Here is a 25,512-nt window from a genome sequence, read left to right on the forward strand (position 1 = left end):
CTACTTATTAAAATAATTGCACCTTTCGTTTTCAGTGAACTTATGCCATGTTTACCAAAGGAAGGCATTTTTGCAGTTGATACCATGCTGAAGAAGGGCAATGCACAGAACACGGATGGGGCCATATGGCAGTGGCGGGACGACCGGGGCCTCTGGCACCCCTATAACAGGATAGACAGCCGGATCATTGAGGTAGTAGTTTCCTCGTACCGTTTAAATATGTCTTCTTTTGATGGAGCGTGGGTGTAGGGCTGGAGTCGGGAGGGGGCATGTGAACGTAAATGTGCTTAGCGTGGAATTTAACTCACGATTCTCTCATTTTGTCTCCTGAGAACAAGGTCCTCATTTCTGTTCAGGTCAGAAAACATGGTGTTCTAGTCCTGCTTCTGCTACTCACTACCTGATTGACTTGGAGCAAGTAATTTAAGTTCTTTGTTCCATGGTTTCCTCCTTTCTGAAAGGAAACACGGGAGAAGTTAGGCTACATGTCTCTAAAAGTTCCTTCAGTCTCCTATCCAGAAGAAATCTCTCAAAAGCAAAGATTACATACAAGTAGCTGCTTTTCAGTATTTTTTAACAACAAAAATATGGAAAGAATTTAAATATCTAGCTCTAGGTGAATAAGTAAATTGTGGTATATACCTAAGCTTATATGTAATACAGACCTTACTGGGATAAATTTTAATTACTTACAATGTGATATGCTATAAATGAAAACAAAATTATGTGACTCCTGGAAACTCAGCAAAAGGAAAGAAATATACCACAATATTTACAGTGATTTTTCTGTGAAGGTTTTATGTGTGCTTTTATTCTTATTTCCATACTTCCATATTAAATTTGCATTGAAATATTTCAGAAATTTCTCAGGTCAGGAAAATTTTTGCCCTTATTTAGGAAGCATTGGTCACTGCTTTGAGATGCCTTGCATCATTTACTAATGTAATGTTTTCATCTATAAGATACTCAAGTATTAATATATTTTCTAATTTCAGCCTGTGTAATAGGAATGTTTTAAGACATTTATACATAGACTTTTTTTCTTTAAAGTATCTTCCACTAGTTTCTAAAAATGAATGTTTGAAAAACTTTGGAACCAGTGATTTATGTTATAAAATCAAATTCTTATGACAGTATCTAACTCTCAGCTGTTCTGAGAAAGTCAGAGGTGACTAGTATTCTGTAATTGTTAGCCTTACTTTATAAGCTGGTTGTGGTCTCTAATGCTGAGCATTCTTCTTTTTAGCATTTTCCCAGTAATTGGATTTTCCCTGTTAGTTTACTCTCTGGTATTTTCTGAGAATCCTGACTTCCATTCAACCAAGGAATTCCATAAAAATGTATATTTTGTCACTTCTTTAGGCTATCTAAAATCCACCAGTGTTAACTACATTGTCTCATTTGAGATACATACTATGTAATGCTTGCCACCCCTTGGGATTACTTTTTCTACTTGTGGTTGTGTCCCTTTCAATCTTAGGGCATCATTTAAATGTAAAAGTCTTTTTTGATGACCTAAGGATAATTTTGTAGGATCATTTCGTTTAAAGGAGAATCTTGATGAGCTGCTAGGAATCCATGATGTAAATAATAATTTAACCTAAGAATAAGGTACCAAAAGTTATACCAAAGGATAACTGATTGCTTTCTCTCAGCAATGTCTTCAAGGTCTTTTTAACACAAATAGTATCTTCTCCATGTCAGCGATCCTGCATGACTAGATTTTACCTGTATTTGTCTCAGGGGACCTGATGGTTCTGGGGTGTATGTATTTATTTAATTAAAAATAGTTTGTTGATTGAGTAAGTTTTGTCACATCCACACTATTAAAACTTCCATATTCTGTTATTTACTGTCTGAAACCTGATGAAACAAATATGTAAGTTAGCATTTATGGAGGTCCCCACTGTGTCTTGAGTTAATAAATTTCTCCATGTTTATATTCAAGGTTTCTCTCTCTTTGCTCTCAGGCAGCCCATCAGGTCGGTGAGGATGAGATAAGCTTGTCCACTCTGGGACGAGTTTATACTATTGATTTTAATTCTATGCAGCAAATCAATGAGGACACGGGAACAGCACGTGCCATTCAGAGAAAACCTAACCCCTTAGCCAATACTAACACTAGTAAGTACCTTTTGAGTCAAAAGTAGTACCATGTTGTCTAGTAAGTAGTGTTTGCAGTAACATATAATTGTTTTATTGAGTGTTTTTATTAAATTGAGGTAGTTGCATGGTAGTAAATAGTGGTTTTTTTGGTTTTATCATGTGCTTTAATCGGTAAATGAGTCAGCATGGCTTGACTGGTATCTTCCCCGAAGATTTTCCTACTTTTGTGATTTGCAGTGTCCTGGACTCTAGTCAGAATTGTCCTGTGCGTTTTTCCTGTCAGTTTTGTTGAGATATAGTTGACACAGTGTGTGAATTTAAGATGTACAGCATAATGGTTTGACTCACATAGATCCTGAAATGATTACCATGTTAGTTGGTTAGAGTGAACATCCATCTTCTCATATAGATACAAACTAAAGAGAAAAAAAGATAATTTGGGTGGTAAGAAATCCTTAGCTTTCTCATATGATATCAGCAGTGTTAATTGTCATGTTGTACATTACATCCCTAGTATTTATTTATCTTGTAACCTTCTGACTGCCTTCATCCAGTCCCCTACCCCCACCCGCAGTAATACTGTGTTGAGTTTGGTATAATGGACTTACATCACTGTGTTAGTTCCTGTTACACAACATAGTGAATTCAGTACTTCATACATTTCAAAATAATCACCACGATCAGTCTACTTATGATGTCACCAAAGGTGACATAATTATTGACTGTATTCCCCATGTTGTACATTTCATACTTGTGACTCATTTATTCTTCAACCGGAAGTTTGTACCCCTTAATCTTCCTTACTTGTTTCTTTTTTTTTTTTTAATTTATTTTTTATTGGAGGCAAATTATTTTACAATATTATATTGGTTGGTTTTGCCATACATTGATGTGAATCTGCCCCTACTTGTTTCTTTTTTCCCTCCAACCCATTCCCCCCTCCCCCACTTAGCAGTCACTAGGTAATTCTCTTCAGCCCAGGCAGTTTTTAAAATCTGATCTTTTTATTCCTATTCTACGTTTAGATCCAGTCACACCCCATCAGATCAGTTCTTTCTAATCTTTTGTTTTATACTTTCGATTCAGAATTCTCTTAATTCATGAGAATTTTTTTACCTTCAAGTTTCTGTCATTTGTTCCTTTCTGGAGGGTTTTTAGTTCAGTGCTTTTGTAGTTCTAGTCCAGAGTATAAGGGTCAGCATACTATTAAGCTTTGCAGGCCACACAGTCTGTATTCAGCGTTGCTCTTGTAGCCCCTACACAGCCATGCACAGTATGTAAACAAATGTAAGTGGTTGTGTTTTAGTAAAATTTATTTACAAAAATAAGTGGTGAGGTGGGTTAGGCCTTCGAACCATACGTTGCCAACCCCTGTGCTAGAGCTTTTCATCTGTTACCTTTCTCCTACACCTTACTCCCTTTAAGCCCAGTGACGGGTCATTTTTTTCCAGTTTCTTGCTACATGTATACTGTGCTTAGTCACTTAGTCGTGTCCGACTCTGCCACCCCATGAACTATAGCCTGCCAGGCTCCTCTGTCCATGGGGATTCTCCAGGCAAGAATACTTGAGTGAGTTGCCGTGCCCTCCTCTAGGAATCAAACCCAGGTTTCCCACATTGCAGGTGGTTTTTTACTGCCTGAACCACCAGGGAAGCCCAAGAATACTGGAGTGGATGCCTATCCCTTCTCCAGGGAATCTTCCCGACACAGGAATTGAACCTGGTCTCCTGCATTGCAGGTGGATTCTTTACCAGCTGAGCTACTCCTGCATACTCAGTGTTCATTTCTTCAATTCCATTTATTTCTTACCAGTAGTTTTAACTGGTTAGTACTCAAATGTCCCCAGTATTTTGTGGAACAGGTATTAGTAAAAATAAGAGGTACAGTGTAGTGCTACTTTGTATTTTGCAGGTAGCTGGAATAGTCAGTGTTTTTTTTAATTTTAATTTTTAAATTTGTCTTAATGTTGTTTGGGACATCTTTATACACCCCAGTTGATTGCATTAGATAAGTTAATTTCCTTTATAGCATTGTACATCCGCTTGAATTTTATGTTTGCTTGCTTTATTGTGTTTCTGAAGCCTTTAAAATTTTACATTCCAGGTGGATATTCAGAGTTAAAGAAGGATGATGCTCGAGCACAGCTTATGAAAGAAGATCCGGAACTGGCTAAGTCTTTTATTAAGACATTATTTGGTGTTCTTTATGAAGTGTATAGTTCCTCAGCAGGACCTGCGGTCAGACATAAGTGCCTTAGAGCAATTCTTAGGATAATTTATTTCGCGGATGCCGAACTTCTAAAGGATGTCCTGAAAAACCATGCTGTTTCAAGGTGTGTTCATGAAAGTGGTAAAACATTTTAGAAACCCAAGTCTCTGCAGTAAACTTCAGAAAATTTTAAAGCCATATTATAGTATAAAATATGCACAAAACAGTTAATCTGGAGTATCTTGAGCCCTTCGTTGTCTTTCTGTATTCACAGACACCTTCAATAAAAAATAGATTAAATAGAAAAGTTGAGCATTTAAGAAAAATTCTTATTTTAGTGGACAGGTTTCAAAACAAATATTTTGCTCTCAAATTTAAAGTTGTGTGGCCAGCTATAATTATCAAATTCAGGCAGATGTTTTACATACAAATGCTTTCTTTTTATAGTCATATTGCTTCCATGCTATCAAGCCAAGACCTGAAGATAGTAGTTGGAGCCCTTCAAATGGCAGAGATCTTAATGCAGAAGTTACCTGATATTTTTAGTGTTTACTTCAGAAGAGAAGGTAATTCCATTCATGATAATTACTTGATGGTTAAGAACTGAATCTTTTAGTCTGAATATTATTTTAATAGAATTATAGTTATAATCTGTGGAACAAAAAGTTGTTACTTTTATATAATTTACATGTCATGCATCTTTTTTAAACCTCTTTATTACAGATTGTATGAGATTCACTTGTTAATTGATGAACACTTACTAAATTTCAGTGATTTGAGTGTTTATGGCCTAGATACAATTGCTGACTTTTTTTTTTTATGCTGGTAGCATACAGTTGCCCTAAAGATTCTTTGAAAAAGTCAGAGGTCACTTTCTTTCCCAAGGAATCCTGTTAATATATCAGTACAGCTGTATAAGGGATTATTTTTTACTTCATTGTGTAGATAATGAAATATTTTAAGACTTGTATTAATCTTCAGAATGCAATTTGTCTAGTCTCTAATTTGAGGAATTTGTTTCGAAATCAGCCTTGGGGACATGGTATTTTAGTGTTCTCTTCTTGAAAGCCTGAAAGATGAAACTGTGTCACTCATTCAGGGTGTTTATCCTTTTTTAAACCTGCGAAGATAATAAAAGTTCTTTCTCATCAACAGAAATCTCTTTATGGGTCTTTTGGTCTATCAGATTACTTAGGTCTTGTGTGGATGCAGAAAATAATGGTGTTCTCCTGGCATGTAATACTTTGTCTTCAGTCCCAGTTTTTTATGCTCATAATCACCTTTTCTTATGTAGGATTCATTTCTCTTTACATCTCGAGAATGTAATAGACACACTAGTGTAATAATATTGAGTCAAATGGGAAGAAATTCTCACTGTTTATTATTACCTCTGTTCAAATAATAATGGGTTTTCAAAAAATCCAACACTGCATGTTTATATGAAATAGAAGGCAAACTCACTCCGTATCCTAGAGGCAATAACTATGGTTAACAAAGCAGATTTATGTACCTTTTCTGTGCTTACATAAACACTTGGTGTATATTCTTCTTTCTAGCCTTCGGTTATCTTGCCTTTTTATCTTGTGTTAGGTATTCTGTGTTTGTTGTCATTGGCCTTTAGTTGCTTTTCGATTTGAAAGTCGGTATATGAGTATATATATGAGAATTGGTCTTTTTTCTTAGTGATTATTTTAGAAAACTTTTGATCCTATCAATCAACTGTGCCATCAGATTGAATTTCCCACCCCCAAGTATTTGTACAGCATATACATCGTGAGGCATATGGAGATGTCTAGATTGGTTCTCCCGCATTGCATGTGGCTTGTCTCCCTGTTCTTTGAGGTTCCACTTAAAGATCACTTATTCCTAAATATATCTACCCTGCCTTCTGAATTGTTAGATCTCCCTACAGTATGCTGCAGCAACACTGTATTTTCTCATCAGCAGTTTGCTCTTTATTTTTAATTTCTTGTTAAGTATATCTTTCTCATTAGTTAGTAAGTGCCCTGAATACATTTTTCTTAGCCATGGCCATATTCTTAGTGCCTCGCTCACAATCTTGGCATATGACAGTTGGAAATAATACTTGTGGAATGAATGCCAGAAGTTTGAATTCATTCAAAAATCTTTTTTTATATATATATAAATAATCTGATGGTAAGTTGTGGACTCTTCCCCAGGAAAACGTGAATGTTGTGAATATGTGAATACACACCTTTGTATTCTTCGCCCCCCCTCCATGTGCTTCCTCCCACAATCAAACCCCAAATATAAATCTCTGCCTTAATGGGTTATTGTTCTGTCTCCTCATACACTTGCAGGGGTGTGAAAATCTCCATCCTTCAATAGCTGGTGTTCTCTTTATGTGCAGTAGTGTTATTGTGATCTTGTCTCCTTGTAGCATTTGAAGTCAATAATTGTAGATCCTTTTCTTATCTTTTGGCTATCCAGCCACAGGTGCACTGAATTTTTGTAATTGTTTTTGATTTTTATAGTGGGTAAATTTCTGGTAGGACTTTATATGTGATGCCATTTAACATTTTGAGTGTATTGGAAGACCTCAGAAGAGATGTGTGTTCAATTGCTAAGTCATGTTTGACTCTGCGACCTCATGGACTGGAACATACCAAGTTCCAGTCAGTTTTCTTCACTGTCTCCCAGAGTTTGCTCAGATTCATGTTCATTGAGTTGGTGATGCTATCTAACCATCTCATCCTCAATATAAGTATCTTTATTTAAATTTGAATTTATTTCCTTCTGTTTTTTTGGAGTCAGGTTGAAGACTGGCACCTCAGTTATTTTCCTGTTTTTACGTACTTTTTATTCATTCCTTGTGAATCAACATTAGCGTTTAGGGATCTTGTAATGGTGGGGAGGTAGTCCTGATTAACACACACTCTAACCTCTGTTCTATAAAGGTGTAATGCATCAAGTAAAACACTTAGCAGAATCTGAGTCATTGTTGACGAGTCCACCAAAGGCATGTACAAATGGGTCCGGATCCTTGGGGTCCACACCATCGGTCAACAGTGGAACAGCCATGGCCGCCACCAATGCCTCGGCTGACCTGGGGTCCCCCAGCTTGCAGCACAGCAGAGATGATTCTCTAGACCTGAGCCCTCAAGGGTAAGTCAGAGTTCTGCAGTGACTCTTGTGCTCTTTGCTTGGAACTCTGCCCTGGTCTCTGAGACACACCCAGGGAAGGTGAAGGGTGTAGGGCACTACAGAGAGTGTACATTTTCCATTTTTCCATGTATGTTTTGTTAGGTATATAATGAAAATGGGAAGAAAATTGAACACTTGCTGAAAACCTGCTGTATTGAGCCATGTTTAGAAACCACAGTAGAGACATAGTATTTACATTGACCTGCAACTTACTATAATGATGAAGGATTTGAGCCTCATTTCTGATACCATAATCTTAATGATTATTTACTATATTATGTTGCAGCATACATTACCAGCTTTGAGACATCTAGATATTGATATAGTGAAAAATATTAAAAATTGGAATTTTTAGAGTGTAAGAAAAGAACCTGATTTCCCATCTGTCTTTTATTGGCATATCAGAACTTTTGCTCTTAATAAAGGCTAATGAGAATTCTAAGAAAATTCTCTGCTTGCACCTCTTTTTTGTTTTAATTCCTTTGTTGTACTGTGCTGCTGAGAATGTTACCAACCCTCATGTCGGTTACCATTTTGTACTAAGTGGGGTCCAAAAATTTAATCTATAAATTTTTATTTATTTTATTTAATTTATAAACTGCAAAGCTCAGAATCTTAGCTGCTCTTGGTGCCCCCTGGTGGCAGTTGTCCTCCCTGATGTATATATGAGTTTTGAGAGTTCTGTGACTCCTGGCACAGTATTATCTTAGGAAGCTGCTGGGTTTAAGTGGTACCATGTAATGGGCACAGTCCAGGGACCTAGAGGATACCAGGGACCCTCCACCTTCCCTGTTGTCTAATTGAATTGTCTTCCCATTTTCTCTCCCAGCCTTGCCCACCTATTTATTTCCTCACCAGCCCAGTTCCCTCCCCTAGCTGCTGTGGCAACCTGAGGTCATTGCAGGGTTTTACTCTATAGCATAGGCATGGTGCCTGGGCTCTAGCACAAGTGCTTAGTAAAATATGATGCAGCTCACAGAGATGCAGTGCTCCTGAGCTACTTTAAATTAAGGAACTAGACTTGATTATAGGTTCTGACAGTCAGTGCTTCTAAGGGAAGAGAAACACTTTCAGAGAGAGACTTTCAGAGCTCTAAGTGATTCATTTCTCTTCTAATATGGTTTTAAATGAGAAGTTCATAAAAATTTGTATATGGAAATAAGTTTATTCTTTGAAAGTTCACTTGTCCTGATTGTCAGGTATATTGATCATGCTATTAAGTGTTTTCAATAGACATGTCAGATGTTGGAAGACTTTAAATTTTTTTTTTCAAAATTTTTCTTACTTGGATTATAATTTAACTGAACCATAACTTTTTAAAAAATCTTTTCTATCTTACGTAGTTTTTGTTATTCTAAGAATGATATTATAAACTATTGCTAAAATTATTTAATATAGTGAAAATAGTGCACAAAGCCATGTGTTGTATTTCATATATTCTAATTCAAATAGGTTATTTACACTACACTCTGCTACATTTGTTTATAGATAACTCTGAATTCTTTATAAAAGTATTTATAAATGTATTCATTTTGGATATTATTATCATTGCACACCATGAAATTACTTTTTTTAATATTGGAAAGTATTTTGATAGTGTTAACCTTAGTGTGCTGATTATTATTTTACTTACTGTCATTTAGATTAGAGAAGAAAAAAGGTACTCAGATTTAACATATTCTTTTTCTGATTTATGATTGCATGGTTCTTTCTTTGCATTGTATATTTGTTTTATATACTTTATGTACTACATGTAACAATGGATACTCTATTTGGTTTTCTTTTAGTAATTCAGTATAGTCAAGGTATTTGTATAGCTAGGTATTTTCTGAAGGAATCAATTTCTGTGTCTGTACACTTGTAGAACGTTGGTGCAGAGTTGGCATTATCACTAAATGGAAAATACTGTTACGACAGTATTTTATAACACATTGTTTCTGCCATTTTGGCTTGCTTTTAAGTGAGTGATGATATTAGATCATGATAATTGTTAAACTTGCCCTATGTTTTCCCATGTGATAGTCGATTAAGTGATGTTCTAAAGAGAAAACGACTGCCAAAACGAGGATCAAGAAGGCCAAAGTATTCACCTCCAAGAGATGATGACAAAGTAGACAATCAAGGTAATTTGTGATGAAACCATGGGGAGGTGAAGGGAAAGGAGCTAGCAGCTGAAGACATACTTTATTTTTGCTGACAGCTTTGAATCATGCCTGAGTTTGCCGAATTCCCAGTGTTCCTAGTTCTTGTAGCTAATTAATCTGTTGAGTGGAAGTCTTAAAATTCTGTTGGTTTTCATCATTTACACTAAAATGATTTAATTATTGTTTTCTCCATAGCTAAAAGCCCCACCACTACTCAGTCACCTAAGTCTTCTTTCCTGGCAAGCTTGAATCCAAAAACATGGGGAAGGTTAAGCGCACAGTCTAACAGCAACAACATTGAACCAGCACGAACTGCAGGAGTTAGTGGTCTTGCCAGGGCCGCCTCAAAGGACACCATCTCCAATAATAGGTGAGGTGGGGGGATTCTGTGTTACTTCTGTTCCTAGATTAGGAAAAGCTTCACGTTATTCTAGTCAGTGTACCTATTACGTAGAGATCAAAACATGGACAAAAGCCTTAAATTTTTGCTCAGAGGTCGCATAGCTCCAGGATGGAGCAGATACTCAGTTCTTGAGCCCCATGACTGACTTTTTCTCATATTTAAAAATTTCAGCATGTCTAGTTGGGAGTTGTGTATGTTCAAAACCAAACAAATAGGTTTCCCTTTGAACTTGTTCCTTAGTTTTGTTCTGGAAAAGGAAAACTGACGTATTTTCCAAACACACACATACTCTTTTATGATAGCCCTCTTCTGCACTTCACAGTGGAACATAAGGATCTTAGAGCAGAGCCCTTTTTTGGAAATGTAAAACTGTCAGTTAAACCATTTCACAACAATTTATGGCTTTAAAAAAATTACTCCTTTAAAATCCTCAAGGATTGTTTTGTTTTGTTTGACTCTGGGTGTAACATACCAACAGGGATTACTTCCTCTGCAAATAAGAAATTTTTAAAAAGCAAATTCCATTGGGAAAACAAACTCTTTTTGTTTGGTTTATTGCCTTGATTGGTGGGTGGTTCTGAATTTCAGGTAGTAGAAATAAGCGAATATATTTCTGAAGTTATTAGGATTTGTTATTTGAACAGTGAGGTCTCAGTTGTTCTAGCATATTATGCACCTAATAGGTACATGTTTCTGGTCTATAGGAACATAAGGGACAGTGCAGATATGTCTATACCTTAGAAAACAGTCTTGGAAAATTGCTTTCAGGTTAACATTTAGGAAACTGTTAGGTTGTAGAGTCCATAGACGTTAGAACTGGGTTTTATTTTTTGGTCTTCATGTAGTGACATGAAATGTATAAGTATTAACTGTGCATTTCTCTAGGTATATCTTAGCCCATCTCCCAACTGAAACTTAAGTGGTTTAATGTGGAATCTGGATTTACTAGTCTATAAACATAGGCCAAAAAAGGATTTTAAATATAGCAGCTATCTGCCTTTGACCAGAAGTTATAATTGAAAACTTTTCTATGTACACTGAGTCTTTAATATCTTTTTCCTTCTTGCAGAGAAAAAATTAAAGGTTGGATTAAAGATCAGGCACATAAATTTGTAGAGCGTTACTTCAGTTCTGAGAACATGGATGGAAGCAACCCCGCATTGAATGTCCTTCAGAGACTTTGTGCTGCAACTGAACAACTCAACCTCCAGGTACCGCGGCCAGTGCACCTAGCTGCTTCTCTGGGCTCTTCCATCTGGCTCCTCCTTGCCTTGGTGACTCTGTAGATTTCCGTGGATTTATTTGTCCTAGAGCAACTTTTCTAGCCAGACCTGTACCTTTGGCCTGACATTTCTTTAACTTGTCTCATGACTTCCGTGCTTCCTCATTTTATCATTAAATGTGCTAGACATCTAGTCTTTGACTTTTCTTTCCCTCACCTCCCATATCTCTTAACAAATGGAGAGATTTCAAAAGTGTCCCTCAGGCACATCTCTCTTCTCAGTTGTCTTCAGCTACAGGTACTAGCCTATGTTTATAGACTAGTAAATCCAGATTCCACATTAAACCACTTAAGTTTCAGTTGGGAGATGGGCTAAGATATAGCTAGAGAAATGCACAGTTAAAACTTAAAATACATTTCATGTCACTACATGCAGACCAAAAAAAAAAAAAGCAGTTCTAACATCTATGGACTCTGCAACCTAACAGGTTCCTAAGTGAAGGAGAAGCCCCTCCTTCACCGCTATTTACCTGTGCCCTGAGAGTGCTCAGAGAGGGTAGAGGTATCATAAACCTTTTGTGTTTCATCTGATTCTTTTTCCATTTTTGATGTACTTTGAGCTGTGTGAGTAGACGTGTTTTCTAAGAAATTGTCTATTTCATTCAGACTTTAAATGTACCATAAAGCCACACATTAAACTCTTGTTCTATCTTTTCATTTTGGTATTATATCTCTGTTCCTCCAACTTGCTTTCTCATCCTTTGTCTTTTTTTTCTTTAATGCAACTATATTGGTTAAATGTGAAGTTTTTTTTGTTTTGTTTTGTTTTGTTTTTTTAATGTCAGATTGGACACTGGTTTTCTGTCATGGAATAATAACATTTTGTGAATGTGTGTGTTTGTAAGGTATTGTTTTTCAAGGATCTACCAAGTATGTACCACTTACCCCTGATCTCTTTTTTAAAGGTGTTCAAGTATCAGGTTGCTTTGGTGGAAATATGAATTGTGTATTTATTAAGGACTCTTTAAATCAGTGAATACTCTTTTCATCTTTTTCAGGTGGATGGTGGAGCTGAGTGCCTTGTAGAAATCCGTAGCATAGTCTCAGAGTCCGATGTTTCATCATTTGAAATCCAACACAGTGGATTTGTGAAGCAGCTGTTGCTTTATTTGACGTCTAAAAGTGAAAAGGACGCTGTGAGCAGAGAGATCAGATTAAAGAGATTCCTTCATGTATTTTTTTCTTCTCCAGTAAGTTACCTAATAATCATGCCTGTGTGTCTTAATTTGAGAGTCATTTTTTACTCATGCGGATATTTTCATCCCTGGAGTAATTTCTAATAGTTTTTGGTCAAGATATTGAGGTAAAGTTTTTAACTTGGATATCATACACATTTGGATTCCTTGGTCTTTAATACTTTAGGTAAACAGTAACACAACAAAATGGTGAAGCCAGTGCAGTTACTGAAGCAAGTGCCTATGCTGTGATCGATGTATCTTGATTCTGTGTTTTGTGTAAGACCATTAATTGTTTGGGCCTTCCTGGTGGTTCAAACGGTAGAGAATCCACCTGCGATGTGGGAGACCTGGGTTGGAGACCTGGGTTTGATCCCTGGGTTGGGAAGATCCCCTGGAGAAGGAAAGGCAACCCACTCATCTTCTGGCCTAGAGAATTCCATGGACTGTATAGTCCATGGGGTCTGAAAGAGTCAGACACAACTGAGCGACTTTCACTTTCACTCCCTGGTAGCTCAGATGGTAGAGTCTGCCTGAAATGTGGAAGGACCCAGGTTCGATCCCTGCATCAGGAAGATCCCCTGGAGAAGGGTATGGCAACCCACTCCAGTCTTCTTGTCCTGAAAAATCCCATGGATGGAGGAGCCTGGTGGGCTACAGTCCATGGGGTCACAAAGCGTGGGACACGTCTGAGCAACTAACACGACTAACAGTGGTGAATGTATTTGATTCTCAATATTTTGCTTTTAAGCATATTGCAGTTTGCAGTGTATTTTTCAATAGAAATATGATAGACATCATGTATCTATAGGCATAAGATAGAGTATATGTAAACATTTTTGTTTTGTATGTAAGACACAGAACTAACACTTTCATTGAGTAGTGGTTGATCACCATTTATAATGTGGGTCATAAGATCAGAAGCCACAAAGCAGCTTCAATTTTTTCACTCTCACCTGGACACTGGTGACTTAACACCATTCTACTTGTTCATAATGGCTTAACAGAAGGCGATTCTCTGGATTGACTGTGTAATAGGGCTAAGGACAGCTCTCTTGTGTGTTAGTGAAACTGTCACCGTGTCTGGTCATTGTTTGCAGGCATTGCTTGCGTTATTTTAACTTGTTCCACTATCTAAAGCAGAATTGATAATTATTTGTGACTCATTAGCTGTATAGTTAATACTGGATAAAGTTTTATACCATGCTTAAAATTATGTGCAGTCTGTAATCACTTACTGGAAATCCCTTGGGGCTGGATGGGTTTCATGAGTTCTGCCATACATTACATACACTACTTATTATCTGATAATCCCCTGTGGATTCTGAATTGTACTCCATACACATTAAGTATTTTTGCAACAAAACGTATGAATATTCCTAAAGGTAAATAAAGACTTCAAATAGCCATGTATCTGTCTGGGTCAGATTTTGCCACCAAATGAGTAGTGTTTTCAAGCCCTTTGGACTTAGGAATTGTTAATACAGGATTGTGTGCCTATACACAAAGTGTGTTTATTGAAATAATTTATTTGAAAGTATTGTATTCAAGCTAAATCCATCACAAAAAATTACAACAGAGTAAGTCTTTTGTAAAACTGCCTATTAAATATTCTTGTTGAGTGTTCCATTTCATGAGGCCTTACTTAACCTGTTGGTTTATTTATAACTTTAGCTTCCTGGAGAAGAGCCCATTGAACGAGTAGAACCAGTGGGTAATGCACCTTTGTTGGCATTAGTTCACAAAATGAACAACTGCCTCAGCCAGATGGAACAATTTCCAGTCAAAGTGCATGACTTTCCCAGTGGAAATGGGACAGGAGGCAGGTAAGGATCCTTGCCTAGGTGTGCCCTTGCCACTGGATTTTATACTTTTGTTGAGGTAAAGTGGCAAGAGGTATGGTGACATCTTGGTCTGCTCAAAGAACACTCATTATAAGGACTGAAGAGATTAAATATTCTAATATGTGAATCAAATAACTTTTATTCCTAAAATTATACCCTATATCTTAAACATGATGTTATGAAAATATAAAACCAACTTGTGTTGGCAAGTCACAATAGGCTTAGTTTTCCCTAAATTGATGTACTTTAATATATAAAGCTTTTCTCCAAGAAGTTTGTAGTTACAGATGACAAAATGATTACATTCTGTGTAATAATGTGATTTCATATGTGATCCAAGTGGTTATAACTTTGCGTTTTAATGGGTTTTAACGAATAAATGTTTATTTTTCCCCATAATGTAGTAGCTTTGCAGGACTCAAGTAAGCTTCCTGGAATATTATGGCTAGCAGCCTGGAAAACTTTTAAAAAATTAGTTTGGTTTTAAAAAACGTAGTCTGGTGCTTTGACTGAATTAAAACAGTATGCATTATTGAATAATGAAGTGATCAGTGTTGTCTAGGTTTTTTTCTGCTTTGAAACTTAATGTATAGAGTGGTATTTAATTTTGATTATTAAACTGTCCTAGAAGATTTTTATGAAATAAAGGGGTACTTTCTAATACATACATGAGAAAGCCATAATGTTTTTCATTTTTATCTGAATTTGTGTAAAGTACGTGTGTTTGCATTTGTATGTATCAATATAATGGAACATTCTTTCGATACCCCTATTTGCATGCCTTACCAAACCTCGTAGTTGCATTTTAAATTCCTCTGTATCTTACTCTTGCCAGACCTTTTCAGAAATGAGCAATTAAATATCATTACCAGGTCTAGACTGATGTATCTGTTAAACTGCTTCACTCAAAGGACTGTAGCAAAGTAAAATGTAAAGGTTAATTTTGTAGCTGAAATCTTTCAAAGCAAAAAATGAGGGTTTATTGTTTGTTTTTAAATAAATAGGACTTAATAGGTAATGGCCAAATATTGCAGAAATGAGCATGCTCAAAAGGTTCAGGAATTTTTACCCTGGGGAAATAATTCATTCTCAGTGGTGAGGTATTTCTGCTCACATAGATTCATGGTGGAAGAGAGGTGAAATGTTGATTGAATGTTCTCATATGCATGTGTACACGTATCCTCTTTTATGATAAGTCTTTTCCAATAACTTGGAATTGCTGGTTGTACTATTTATGTAACTGGTAAGTGCTACTTTGTGCCTCAGGAAAATGCAGAGTTTGTATTATCATGCTTTTATTTTAATTAATGTATGCTGATTTTGAAAATAATAGAATAACTTTTTTTCACAAATTATCTTGAGCTTCTCTCTCAACAGAGGATCACAGGCTTTAAAATTTTTCAACACGCATCAGTTAAAATGCCAGTTACAAAGACATCCAGATTGTGCAAATGTGAAGCAGTGGAAGGGTGGACCTGTCAAGATTGACCCCCTGGCTTTGGTGCAGGCTATTGAGAGATACCTTGTAGTTAGAGGTACTTTCTGTATATGTATATTGTGTGTTTATGTGTACATTTGGGATGAAATTAACATTAAGGGATATATAAACTATCTCCCTGTTCGTTGCTGGGTTTGTAAAAACCTAGCATCAGGAACTTGTGTGCATGTTACTTTTTTTATATGTAGTATATAGAAATGTTAAATTTTTTTAGGGGTTGACTGCTTACTTGGATGACTGGGTGGGTGATGGGTTAATTTATGCTGGTGTAATAGAAGTGACATTTTGTAATGTAGTAGAAACGACATCTTGTACCTGATAGTTTTCTTAGATCTTTCTGCTTTGTAGATCAAAGTGTAATATACATGTATTTCCAGGAATGATTAGATCAGAATGTAATACACATATTTTTCTAGGAGTATGTTAGTTTAACAAGTGTGTATACAGGTTTTTCTTTGCCACCCAAACTTGCCAGGAATTTAACAGACTTCTTGGTCCTTAGGGTATGGAAGAGTAAGAGAAGATGACGAAGACAGTGATGATGATGGCTCTGATGAGGAAATAGACGAATCTCTGGTAGGGTGCTATTCCCACCATGTTGTTAATGTGTAAAGTTCAGGGCTGATAGCTTAAATGGATTTTGTTTTTGCTCTGTTTAGGCCGCTCAGTTCTTAAATTCGGGAAATGTGAGACACAGGCTACAGTTTTACATCGGAGAGCATTTGCTACCGTATAACATGACAGTGTATCAGGCAGTACGGCAGTTCAGTATACAGGCTGAAGATGAACGGGAATCCACGGATGACGAGAGCAATCCTCTAGGAAGAGCTGGTATTTGGACGAAAACTCATACAATATGGCAAGTCTGAAAATGACTTTGGTTTTTCATCAACAGTGTTTGTGTGTTTTGGAATTCCTATTACTGGCTGGCTAGCATAAGGAGAGAGTGGACGCTAAATCCTATAGTTTGTTACTGAAAGCCACTTTCAGTGTTCCATCTTGTGTGTGTGTGTGTGTATGTATGTTAGCTTCCTCATTAAATCTACATGAAAAGGTGTTTGGGCAATAATCAATCATAACTTGTATCTACTTTTCTAGTAGCTTCAAGTCTTTAAATAAGTCAAAAAAAGAACATAAGATGATGCTCCTGTAGGTAGTAGGAAGTTTGGCACTTTTGATCCCTTAGAGGCATTTGGGTGCAGTTTCCTACGTTGCTGATGAATATCTGCATACTTACTGAAAGAGAGTAATTCTTCCCAGAATCAGCCCTTGGGGTTGGCCCCTCCTAGGATGGTGGTCTCAGGGGTCTTTTCTAGGAAGCAGTCCCACCGACATTTCTCCAAATCCACAACTAGGGAGAGAGTGGCCAGATCTCAGAGAGTTGTTTGGTAACTGTGGTATCTGTGGCTTGCACTTTGGCCTTGAAGAATAACTTGCAGTTTTAAAATCTACTTTTGGTTTTCGTACTCTATTACTTTAGGTACAAACCTGTGCGAGAGGACGAAGAAAGTAATAAAGATTGTGTTGGTGGTAAAAGAGGAAGAGCCCAGACAGCTCCAACAAAAACTTCCCCTCGAAATGCAAAAAAGCATGATGAGCTGTGGAATGGTGAGCAGTGCCGAGGGGGCGGTGGATTGCCATTGCTGTGGAGCAGTAGGCTTCCTGCCCTCAAGGTTTTAACAGTGTTTTATATCTAGTAGTAAAAGCTTTACATATAATTTATAAATATATCAATTACTACAAACACTTGGTTGCTTTAAATTGAACCCTGTGAAACCTTATCTTCATAGAATATTGGGAAAAACTTTTTCATGAAATCAGAAGCAAATTGCATTAGTAGAACATATTCACTAAAGAAGAGACTGGTCATTGGCAGGGTATCCTTTAGCTTTTATTGTTATTCGTTATAGCAGTATGATCTAACAGTTATAGAAGGAATAGAAAGTTTTGCCAGGTTATAAAATGACTACCGAAAGTAGTTGACACGTCCCAGTTGACTTACCTTCCTTTGTAGTATTTCCTTCCAGTCTAATTTTGCTCATTTCCCGCCCTTCTTTTTAACATGATGGTAACCATGCCTTACTGATAGGCTGCTTTCCTGGGGGACCACTCCCTATCAGGGGTATCCAGTCACTGTTGTTGAAATTTCCCTGGTCCACAGAAATAAGTGATTATAGCAATTTTGTTTTTCATAGAACTAAGTTTTTTTCAACATAAGAAGGTCTTTATTTTGAGATATTTGTCTCTGTGTTTCAATATTTAAAAATTGCGCTTTTATGCAGTGATCATGTTGTACTTTTTAATTTCATTGCTTGGTAAAAGTAAATGATAACAGCTCAATCTTTTCTTTTAATTGCTCTTACTTTGTGAGATCTAACATCAAAGAAATCTCAGATCCTACTTGAAACTGTCACATTCTGTCATATCCTTAAAACTTGCTAGTGTTTTTCTGTTTTATATGGTCATTTTAAACGATATTAAAAAACTCAGGAAATATCTATAACTGTGAATGTAAATATTTTGTCTTTACTCCTCTGTGGCCATTTTCTTGTTAACTGTTTTTCTAGTGTAAAGGGGAAATGCAAAGGAGTCAGTTTTTCTCCTCTACAGTGTATTTGTCTGGGAAGGAAAGTGAAATTTTCCTAAGCCTGGATGATTTATCTATAAGATAAGGAGGAAGAAATGTTTAAGCTGTTAGTACTTACTAATAAGATACTGAGCGTTAAACTAACTTAATCACTTCTGGTCACTGTTTTAGGCACAATGAGATGACACTGGCTCCATTAGCTACACCTTTCTAACTTTGATCAGCACTTAACTTTGAACTTTTGTCCTCTAGATGGAGTGTGCCCGTCCGTATCAAATCCTTTAGAAGTTTACCTCATACCCACAGCACCCGAAAATATAACTTTTGAAGACCCGTCATTAGATGTGATTCTTCTTTTAAGAGTTTTACACGCTGTCAGTAGATACTGGTATTACTTGTATGATGTGAGTAATGCTGCCTACTTTTGAAGTTTTCCTGTTGTATTGTCATAATATGTTATCTCATAGTTTCTGTCTAGTGGTTGATCAATTTCCTGTTGTACTGGAAAGAAAAACAGTGATTCAGCCAAATAGCAGGAATCCCAGCCCAGTGACTTGCAGTGTACTTGTCAGTGGGAGCTTCTCCCTCCCTCTTCCTCCCTGCCCCCACCCCGTGTTCTTGGATTAGTTCTCTTGGTAGACTCATAAATTATTCTCTAGCTATAAAGACTCTTGATGCTGGGAGGGATTGGGGGCAGGAGGAGACGGGGACGACAGAGAATGAGATGGCTGGATTTCATCACCGACTCGATGGACGTGAGTTTGAGTGAACTCCAGGAGTTGGTGATGGACAGGGATCCCTGGCGTGCTGTGATTCATGGGGTCACAAAGAGTCGGACACGACTGAGCGACTGAACTGAACTGATAATTTGTCAAATCAAGCAACAAAGTAAACATTGATCATTCATTTATTGTAATTAAATCTTTAGGTACATTTGGCTTAAAGTCCATTTATTAAAGATGTATATGAGGTCAGGCAAAAGTTGAACACTGTCTTCAATACATAAAAATAATGGAGGGAAGAATGAAGGGGAGTTGGCCTTGCTTGAAACATCAGCTGGTGTGTCCATGGCTGAGCTAATGCCAGCAGCCTGCAGGGGTTGGGATGTTTCAGCTCTGCATTGTAAAAATTATCATTTGGGTTGGGACATACCAACAAGAAGCTGTATGTTAGAAGCCAGCATGGGATATCTAAGCACTCTGTGTACGTATTTGGAGATAAAGGAGAAGATCAGAAACGTAATCCTCATGTTTTACTACATAATAGACTTTTTTTTCTTTTTTACAGAATGCAATGTGCAAGGAGATTATTCCAACTAGTGAATTTATTAACAGTAAGTTGACAGCAAAAGCAAATAGGCAGCTTCAAGATCCTTTAGTAATCATGACAGGAAACATCCCGACATGGCTCACTGAACTAGGAAAAACCTGGTAAGACAGTCACTTCTGTCCTGGTGGGCTTGAGAGTGTTACCATTTGTGTTGGTCTCCACATAATTTGTTACAGAAGCATAGTCTGTAGTTGAACCTATTTAATGGTGTCGCTTTAGTGGCCAAACAGATAGGGTGAACTGGGGCCAGTCCTGGGTCTACTTGATAGTGTCTTTATATGTGAAATAGGAAAGAACAGAAAGCTATTTGACCGAAGAGATTCGACCGTCTAACATCATAAAATTGGAAACCAAAGGTGGAGTTGGTTGATTCTCCAAGCCTCTTTGGGTCCAGACCTACATTCTCAGAGACAATAGGACTACACTGGTGAATATAATAACTACAGCCACATGTTGCTGTATTTACATTTAGATGAATTAAAATGAAAGAAAATTGAGTTTTCTAGTCACTCTCCACATCCTTACCTGAATTCCCATATTGGACAGGATGGATACTGAATGTTTAGATCATCATAAGAAATGCTCTGGGCAGCTCTGTGTCAAGATCTTCCAGAATCATATATCAGGAGGTAGCAAGGCCTACGTTACTGCAGTGTTCATTTTTTAAAAACCACCAGCTGCCTTTTGGCAGTTTTGAGTGACTTGACAAATGCGAAAACTAAGAGGAAAATCATGAGCTTAGTAAAACCATTACTTGTGTGTGTATGGTGGAATGGGGTAGGCTAGCAACCTGGTGAAGTGGTGATTATAATCTGTATCATATCAAAAGTTGTTTACAAGATAGGATTTTTAAGTGGGTTCTGATTCTAATTCAGTTAATAAATTTATATCGCATCTTTTTACAGCCCATTTTTCTTCCCTTTTGATACCCGGCAAATGCTTTTCTATGTAACTGCATTTGATCGGGACCGAGCAATGCAAAGATTACTTGATACCAACCCAGAGATCAACCAGTCTGATTCTCAAGATAGCAGAGTTGCACCTAGATTGGATAGAAAAAAAGTAAGTTTCTCCCATAAGTATTTAAAGTTAAGTCATACTTTGCTTTTAAAATAGTGGGAAAGCTACACGTGTGATGCATCTAATTCTCCCTGTTGGTTTAGAGACTTCACTTCAGTTGCTCAGTCGTGTTCGACTATTTGCAGCATCATGGACTGCAGCGTGCCAGGCTTCCCTGTCATGTCACCAGTTCTTGGAGCTTACTCACTCATGTCCATAGAGTCAGTGATGCCATCCAACCGTCTCATCCTCTCTCGTCCCCTTCCCCTCCTGCCTTCAATCTTTCCCAGCATCAGGGTCTTTTCCAGTGACTCAGTTCTTCACATCAGATGGCCAAAGTATTGGAGTTTCAGCTTTATCATCAGTCCTTCCAGTGAATATGCAGGACTGATTTCCTTTAGGATGGACTGGTTGGATCTCCTTGCAGTCCAAGGGACTCTCAAGAGTTTTCTCCAACACCACAGTTCAAAAGCATCAATTCTTCAGTGCTCAGTTTTCTTTATAGTCCAACTCTCACATTTCATACAGGACTACTGGAAAAACCATAGCTTTGACTAGTCAGACCTTTGTTGGCAAAGTAATGGCTCTGCTTTTTAATATGCTGTCTAGGTTGGTCATAACTTCTCTTTCAAGGAGCAAGTATCTTTTAATTTCATGGCTGCAGTTACCACCTGCAATATTTTTGGGGACTGATTTTGGAGTCCCCAAAAATAAAGTCTGACACTGTTTCCATGTCTATTTGCCATGAAGTGATGGGACCGGATGCCATCATCTTAGTTCTCTGAGCATTGAGTTTTAAGCCAAAGTTTTAAGCTTTTCACTCTCCTTTTTCACTTGCATCAAGAGGCTCTTAGTTCGTCTTCATTTTCTGCCATGAGGGTGGTATCATCTGCATATCTGAGGTTATTGATATTTCTCCCAGAAATCTTGATTCCAGCTTGTGCTTCATCCAACCCACCTTTTCTCATGATGTACTCTGCATACAGTTGAATAAGTAGGGCAACAATATACCGCCTTGATGTACTCTTTTCTCGATTTGGAACCAGTCTGTTGTTCCATGTCCAGTTCTAACTGTTGCTTCTTGACCTGCATACGATTTCTCAGGAAGCAGGTCAGGTGGTCGGGTATTCCCATCTCTTGAAGCATTTTCTACAGTTTGTTGTGATCCACACGGTCCAAGGCTTTGGAGTAGTCAATGAATTAGAAGTGGATATTTTTTTGGAACTCTCTTGCTTTGTCAGTGATCCAAAAGATGCTGTCAGTTTGATCTTTGGTTCCTCTGCCTTTTCTAAATCCATCTTGAACGTCTTCATGGTTCACGTACTGTTGAAGCCTGTCTTGGAGAATTTTGAGCATTACTTTGCTAGCATGTGAGACGAGTGCAATTAGGCGGTAGTTTGAACATTCTTTGGCATTGCCTTTCTTTGGGATTGGAATGAAAATTGACCTTTTCCAGTCCTGTGGCCACTGCTGAGTTTTCCAGATTTGCTGGCATATTGAGTGCAGCACTTTCACAGCATTATCTTTTAGGATTTGAAATAGCTCAGCTGGAATTCCATCACCTCCACTAGCTTTGTTCGTAGTGATGCTTCCTAAGGCCCACTTGACTCCGCATTCCAAGATGTCTGGCTCTAGGTGACTGATCACACCATCGTGGTTATCTGGGTCATGAAGATCTTTTTTGCATAGTTCTTCTGTGTATTCTTGCCACCTCTTCTTAATATCTTCTGCTTCTATTAGGTCCATACCATTTCTGTCCTTTATTGTTTCCATCTTTGCATGAACCGTTCCCTTGGTATCTCTAATTTTCTTGAAAAGATCTCTAGTCTTTCCCATTCTATCGTTTTCTTCTGTTTCTTTGCATTGATCACTGAGGAAGTCTTTCTTATCTCTCCTTGCTATTCTTTCGAACTCTGCATTCAGATTGGTATGTCTTTCCTTTTCTCCTTTGCCTTTCGCGTCTTTTCTTTTCTCAGCTATTTGTAAGGCCTCCTCAGACAGCCATTTTGCCTTTTTGGCATTTCTTCTTCTTGGGGATTGTCTTGATCACTGCCTCATATACAATGCCATGAACCTCTGACCATAGTTCTTTAGGCACTCAGTCTATCAGATCTAATCCCTTGAATCTATTTGTCACTTCTACTGTATAATCATAAGGGATTTGATTTAGGTCATACCTGAATGATCTATTGGTTTTCCCTACCTTCTTCAATTTAAGTCTAAATTTGGTAATAAGGAGTTCATGATCTTGGCCACAGTCAGTTCCCGGTCTTGTTTTTGCTGACTGTATAGAGCTTCTCTGTCTTTGGCTGCAAATAATGTAATCAGTCTGATTTCGGTGTTGACAATCTGGTGATGTACATATGTAGAGTCTGCTCTTGTGTTGCTGGAAGAGGGTGTTTGCTAGGACCAGTGCGTTCTCTTGGCAAAATACTGTTAACCTTTGCCCTGCTTCATTTTGTACTCCAATGCCAATGTACTCCAAGATACCTGGAGTAACTCTTGACTTTCTACTTTTGCATTCCAGTCCCCTGTAATGAAAAGGACATCTTTTTTGCTTGTTAGTTCTAGAAGGTCTTGTAGATCTTCATAGAGCCTTTCAACTTCAGCTTCCTCAGCATTACTGGTTGGGGCATAGACTTGGATTACTGTGATATTGAATGGTTTGCCTTGGAAATGAAAGGAGATCATTCTGTCGTTTTTGAGATTGCATCCAAGTACTGCATTTCTCACTCTTTTGTTGACTGTGATGGCTACTCCATTTCTTCTAAGGGATTCCTGCCCACAGTCATAGATGTAATGATCTTCTGAGTTAAATTCACCCATTCCAGTCCATTTTAGTTCGCTGATTCCTAAAATGTTGATGTTCACTCTTGCCATTTCCTGTTTGACCACTTCCAATTTGCCTTGATTCATGAATCTAACATGGACCTTGATTCATGGACCTACCTTAGTCATAGTCTTTGGTTTTTCTTATCCAGATGTGTTCTCCATATATTCCTGTCAATCTCTTAGAATCTCTTGGGATTCTTCTTTCCTCCAGTAAGAGTCCTCTCCCATCCTCAGTTTCTATAATGATTTTTATGATTGTTTTTCTCTTTTCATCTCCATAACTCTTCTGCAAAGGAAGAATCTTTTGTTCTTTTATTGAGACTTCCTTTTCTTTCTAATTACGAACTGTCTCTTTTTTATAACTGATGCCTTTATGCTATAGGTAGAATTAATCTCACATCATTCCCTTGGTAAATCAGTTCAGTTAGAAGAGATACACCACATCCCTGATGTAGTTCATGTCTCTAAGCCAGTCAGCCCTTGTGTTGCTGACTTCATTTTTTTGTGCTTCTAATCCTGGCCTCACATTGTTAGCTCTAAACCACACAGCCCTGGGCTGTTTCCATCAAAGACCTATCCTGCACTTCCCACACTGCACTGCCTTTTCCTCAGGACTTCTGTGTTCATCTATGTCTTTCTTGCTGAGGAGTCTTATTCAAGTCTGTCTTCGTAATAAAAACTTCTGTCTCCAGAAGTCTCATAAAAGCCATTAGCAATGGCATGAAAGGGGGAGGGGTGGGAGGAATGAGAAGTGAAACAGAAAAAACATTTTTCTTAAATCCTGTCTTTATTCATATCCTTTATCATTCTGAAACATAAAGCAATGGTAGAATTTGGGAATCTATCAGTACCTTTCTTGGTGCCATGAATCTCCTTAGTAGATGTTTGCAGTAGTGCTTATAGGATCTCTGCAGGTGAGCCAGTAGGTCTGCAGCTCACCTATCACCTGCATAATAACTTCTCCATCATCTGTAAATGTACCCAGTGAGATTTTGTGGAGCCACAGCCCTGAATTCCACTGATGGTTACAGAGACCCTTCCTTTACCAACTTGAATTTTTTGAATATCCCATGGACTCAAGATAGTAATTACACTCACATCTAGCTTTTCTTCATGATAGCAGGATGTTGTTTATGTTTGTAGCACTGCAGCTGTATCTTAAACATTTCAAGGTGTGCTTTTTTAAGAAATAATTTTTAACAGTTGAATTGATTCCCTCCCCCACCCTCCCCCCTCCCCCAAGAGAAATGCCACATGTTTATTAAAATCTCCTCACATTTGTATTTGCTTTTGCAGCGTACTGTGAACAGAGAGGAGCTGTTGAAACAAGCGGAGTCTGTGATGCAGGATCTTGGCAGCTCACGGGCCATGTTAGAAATCCAGTATGAAAATGAGGTGAGCTTAGGAGGCTGTTGACTTGTGCTCGTTACAAGATGGCACTGGAGTTTCTTTGTTCTGTGAAGTTCTAAAAGACGATTGGGAAACTTATCTCAGAACCTGAGATTTAGTCTGTTTTCCCTTAAGTGATTTGTTCCAAGGTCTCCATTTTTTGAGGTTACATTGTATAATGAAAGACAGGGTTTTTTTTTCCTGGCATAAAAGCAAGGATTTGTTTAGGTTGATAAAGGTTTTAAATACAACTTTCAAAATCTTCCAACTGCTGTTTACTGAGCTACAACTCGTATATAATAAAGTCACACTTTTGTCATTAAGTTACACAGTTCTGAAAGTTGACAGATGTATGCAGTCTGTAACCACTACCACATCAAGATAAAGACTAAAATCCTATCACCACAAAAAAGTTCTTTTCGAACATTTTAGTCAGTCCCCGGCCTTTAATCATCTTGACTTTGTTTCCTGTGACCTTGATAAACTTAATT

The 25,512-nt window shown here is 37.6% G+C and overlaps 1 protein-coding gene across 15 annotated transcripts in view; it reads left to right on the plus strand.

The window, feature by feature from the left end:
• Positions 1 to 25,512, plus strand: part of TRIP12 (thyroid hormone receptor interactor 12) — a 151,860-nt gene that overhangs the window by 111,998 nt on the left and 14,350 nt on the right. For 5 of the 15 annotated variants that reach the window (XM_088845055.1, XM_055397296.2, XM_088845066.1 and 2 more), the window contains 18 exons: positions 36 to 195; positions 1,971 to 2,124; positions 4,210 to 4,438; positions 4,762 to 4,880; positions 7,233 to 7,440; positions 9,502 to 9,602; positions 9,819 to 9,993; positions 11,096 to 11,237; positions 12,307 to 12,498; positions 14,158 to 14,309; positions 15,690 to 15,862; positions 16,328 to 16,401; positions 16,485 to 16,684; positions 17,306 to 17,433; positions 18,665 to 18,816; positions 19,700 to 19,842; positions 20,647 to 20,803; positions 24,929 to 25,027. In XM_088845055.1, coding sequence (XP_088701181.1) covers positions 36 to 195; positions 1,971 to 2,124; positions 4,210 to 4,438; positions 4,762 to 4,880; positions 7,233 to 7,440; positions 9,502 to 9,602; positions 9,819 to 9,993; positions 11,096 to 11,237; positions 12,307 to 12,498; positions 14,158 to 14,309; positions 15,690 to 15,862; positions 16,328 to 16,401; positions 16,485 to 16,684; positions 17,306 to 17,433; positions 18,665 to 18,816; positions 19,700 to 19,842; positions 20,647 to 20,803; positions 24,929 to 25,027 — 2,758 coding nt within the window. The remainder of the gene's footprint in view (positions 1 to 35; positions 196 to 1,970; positions 2,125 to 4,209; positions 4,439 to 4,761; positions 4,881 to 7,232; positions 7,441 to 9,501; positions 9,603 to 9,818; positions 9,994 to 11,095; positions 11,238 to 12,306; positions 12,499 to 14,157; positions 14,310 to 15,689; positions 15,863 to 16,327; positions 16,402 to 16,484; positions 16,685 to 17,305; positions 17,434 to 18,664; positions 18,817 to 19,699; positions 19,843 to 20,646; positions 20,804 to 24,928; positions 25,028 to 25,512) is intronic. The other 10 variants (XM_055397300.2, XM_055397307.2, XM_055397310.2 and 7 more) reach the window with 6 other exon arrangements.

The sequence above is a fragment of the Moschus berezovskii genome, chromosome 2 (assembly GCF_049115385.1).
Source record: "Moschus berezovskii isolate FMDL1 chromosome 2, NW_MosBer_1.0, whole genome shotgun sequence".
NCBI classification, from domain to species: domain Eukaryota; kingdom Metazoa; phylum Chordata; class Mammalia; order Artiodactyla; family Moschidae; genus Moschus; species Moschus berezovskii.